Source organism: Carlito syrichta, unplaced genomic scaffold (genome assembly GCF_000164805.1).
Source record: "Carlito syrichta isolate Samal-C Ts95f unplaced genomic scaffold, Tarsius_syrichta-2.0.1 Scaffold314132, whole genome shotgun sequence".
NCBI classification, from domain to species: Eukaryota; Metazoa; Chordata; class Mammalia; order Primates; family Tarsiidae; genus Carlito; species Carlito syrichta.
In genome coordinates, this window is record NW_007258228.1 from 22,865 (window position 1) to 25,488 (window position 2,624).

The 2,624-nt window shown below is 53.1% G+C and overlaps 1 protein-coding gene across 1 annotated transcript in view; it reads left to right on the plus strand.

Moving 5' to 3' along the window:
* Positions 1-2,624, plus strand: part of CHRNA10 (cholinergic receptor nicotinic alpha 10 subunit) — a 7,696-nt gene that overhangs the window by 2,118 nt on the left and 2,954 nt on the right. The window contains exons 3-4 of the mRNA XM_021719104.1: positions 619-773; positions 1,819-1,853. Coding sequence (XP_021574779.1) covers positions 619-773; positions 1,819-1,853 — 190 coding nt within the window. The remainder of the gene's footprint in view (positions 1-618; positions 774-1,818; positions 1,854-2,624) is intronic.

The window sequence follows — 2,624 nt, forward strand, 5'->3', positions numbered from 1 at the left end:
TTTTTTTTGAGTTGGAGTCTCACTCTGTCACCCAGGCTGGAGTGCAATGGCACACTCACGGCCACCCCAGTGTTGACCTGCTGGGCTCTGGCAATCCTTCCACCTCCACCTTCCAAGTAGCTGGAACTACAGGCACACGCTACCACGCCTAGCTAATTTTTTGATTTATTGTAGAAACAAGGTATTACCAAGTTGTCCAGGCTGGTCTGGAACTCATGTGCTCAGACAATCCTCTCGCTTTAGCCTCCCAAAGTGCTGGGATTACAGGCTTGAGTCGCCGCGCCCGGCCAAAATGTTAATCTTAACAAGGACAACAGTTACTGCTGGGTACTAACCATTGGGTGCCCACCATGACCCCAGCGCTTTGCACTCTTGAATTTACTGAATCCCTACTAAGCAGGGACTATCGCCCCATACAATTGCTGAGGAAACTGAGGCCCAGGAAAGATAAGAACCCACCAAGGTCACATAGCAAGGTCAGGCTTAGGAGGGAACTGGACCAGATGGGCAAGTTGGCTTGTGGGTGGTGACTAGAGCCCTGTAGGTGAGTGTACACAAGCAGGGAGGGCATGCATATACTCGTGTCTGCATCTGTGCTCACTCCCTGCCCCCCACTAGGACGAGCGGAACCAAGTGCTGACCCTATACCTGTGGATCCGGCAAGAGTGGACAGATGCCTACCTACGGTGGGACCCCAATGCCTACGGTGGCCTGGATACCATCCGCATCCCCAGCAGTCTTGTGTGGCGGCCAGACATCGTACTCTATAACAAGTACTGCCTGTCTGGGGCCCTCCCTCCCCTCCCTAGAGTTGCCCTTAGCCCTGGGTATGCCCTAATTCTCCCTCCCTACTACCCAGCCATGTTGCTATGCTGCCCTGAAGCTTTCTCCCCGCTCTCTACAATCAAACAATTAGTTATGCCCAGGCTAATGTTTGTATTTTTTGTAGAGACCCTTTTAAGCTGCCAGGAGCTCAAGGCCCCTCTTTGGCACCTCCACTATAGGCTGCCCCAGGCCAACCCAGGCCGAATGTCTTCTGGGAACCCACTGTGTGGTCCAGGGCCAGTCCTGTGTCTCTTGAAAAGAGATGTTTGGGACATGAGTGTACACACCTTAGGGCAACATAACAAGACCTCGTCTCTACAAAAAATACAAACATTAAGCTGGGCGTGGCAGCTCACGTCTACAATCCCAGCACTTTGTGAGGCAGAGGCGAAAGGATTGCCTGAGCCCAGGAACTTGAGACGAGCCTGGGCAACAAGGCGAGACCTTGTCTCTGCAATAAATTTAAAAATTAGCAGGGCATGGTGGCATGAGCCTACAGTCCCAGCTACTCAGGAGGCTGAGATGGAAGGACTGCCTGAGCCCAGCAGATCGAGGCATTGGTAGCCATGATTGTGCCATTGCATTCCAGCCTAAGTGTCAGAGTGAGCCTAAAAAGACAAAACAACAACAAACAAACAAACCACAAAAATTAGGCAGGCATGGTGGTGTACGCCTGTAGTCCCAGCTACTCAGGAGGCTGAGGCAGGAGGATAGCTTGAGCCCAGGAGTTTGAGGCTGCGGTGAGCTGTGATGGTGCCACTGCACTCCAGCCTGGGTGACAGAGTGAGACCCTGATCCAAAAACAAATTAACAAAAAAGTATATCTCTCTTCAGGCAGTGGCTTAGAGGCTTTGCTTAAACAGTATTTCAACAAAGAGCCAGAAATCCTACATAGTGACAAGACAAAGGAAAGAGCAGTTCCAGTCTTTTAAAAAATGAGTAAACTTGAGAAGGAAGTAAAATCTGTTCCCAGATTCTGCTGGCGCCTGCTAGTGCCTTCTCTGGGCCCATAGCAGGTGCTGTCACCAGTAAGGAAGGATTTATGTCTGCAATGGAAGGACTTATATCCAGCAAGCAGAGGCTGAGGCAGCCTGGCCCCCTGCATTTGCAGCATCTTTAACAACACTTGGAGCCGGGCACAGTGGCTCAAGCCTGTAATCCCAGCACTTTGGGAGGCTGAGGCAAGAGGACTGCCTGAGCCCAGGGGTTCAAGACCAGCCTGGACAACATGGTGAGACCCCCCCCGCCAATCAATTAGCCAGGCACGGTAGCGTGCACCTGTAGTTCTGGCTACTTGCAGAGGCTGAGGCAGAGGGATCGCTGGAGCCCACCAGGTTGAAGCTGGGGTGGCCGTGAGCATGCGTGCCACTGCACTCCAGTCTGGGTGACAGAGTGAGACTCCAACTCAAAAAAAAAAAAAAATCCTTGGCCAGGTGCAGTACTTTGGGAGGCAGAGGCAGGAGGATTGCTTGAGCCCAAGAGTTCAAGACCAGCCTAGGCATCATCGTGAGACCTCGTCTCTATTTAAAAAAGAAAAAACTAGCCAGGTGTGGCAGCCTGTGCCTGCAGTTCCAGTCACTCATGAGGCTGAGGCGGAAGGCTCCCCTGCGCCCAAGAGGTCGTCAGGCTATAGTGCGCTGTGATGGTGCCACTGCACTCTAGCCTGGGCGACAGAGCAAGACCCTGCCTCAAAAAGATAATCTGGGGAGAAACATTCCGGTTTCCCCCGCCCCTTGAGGGGCGTGCCCCGGCCTGCTCCTGGGGGGCATCCTGGTGAGTCCGCCCGCCTGCCCGCAGGG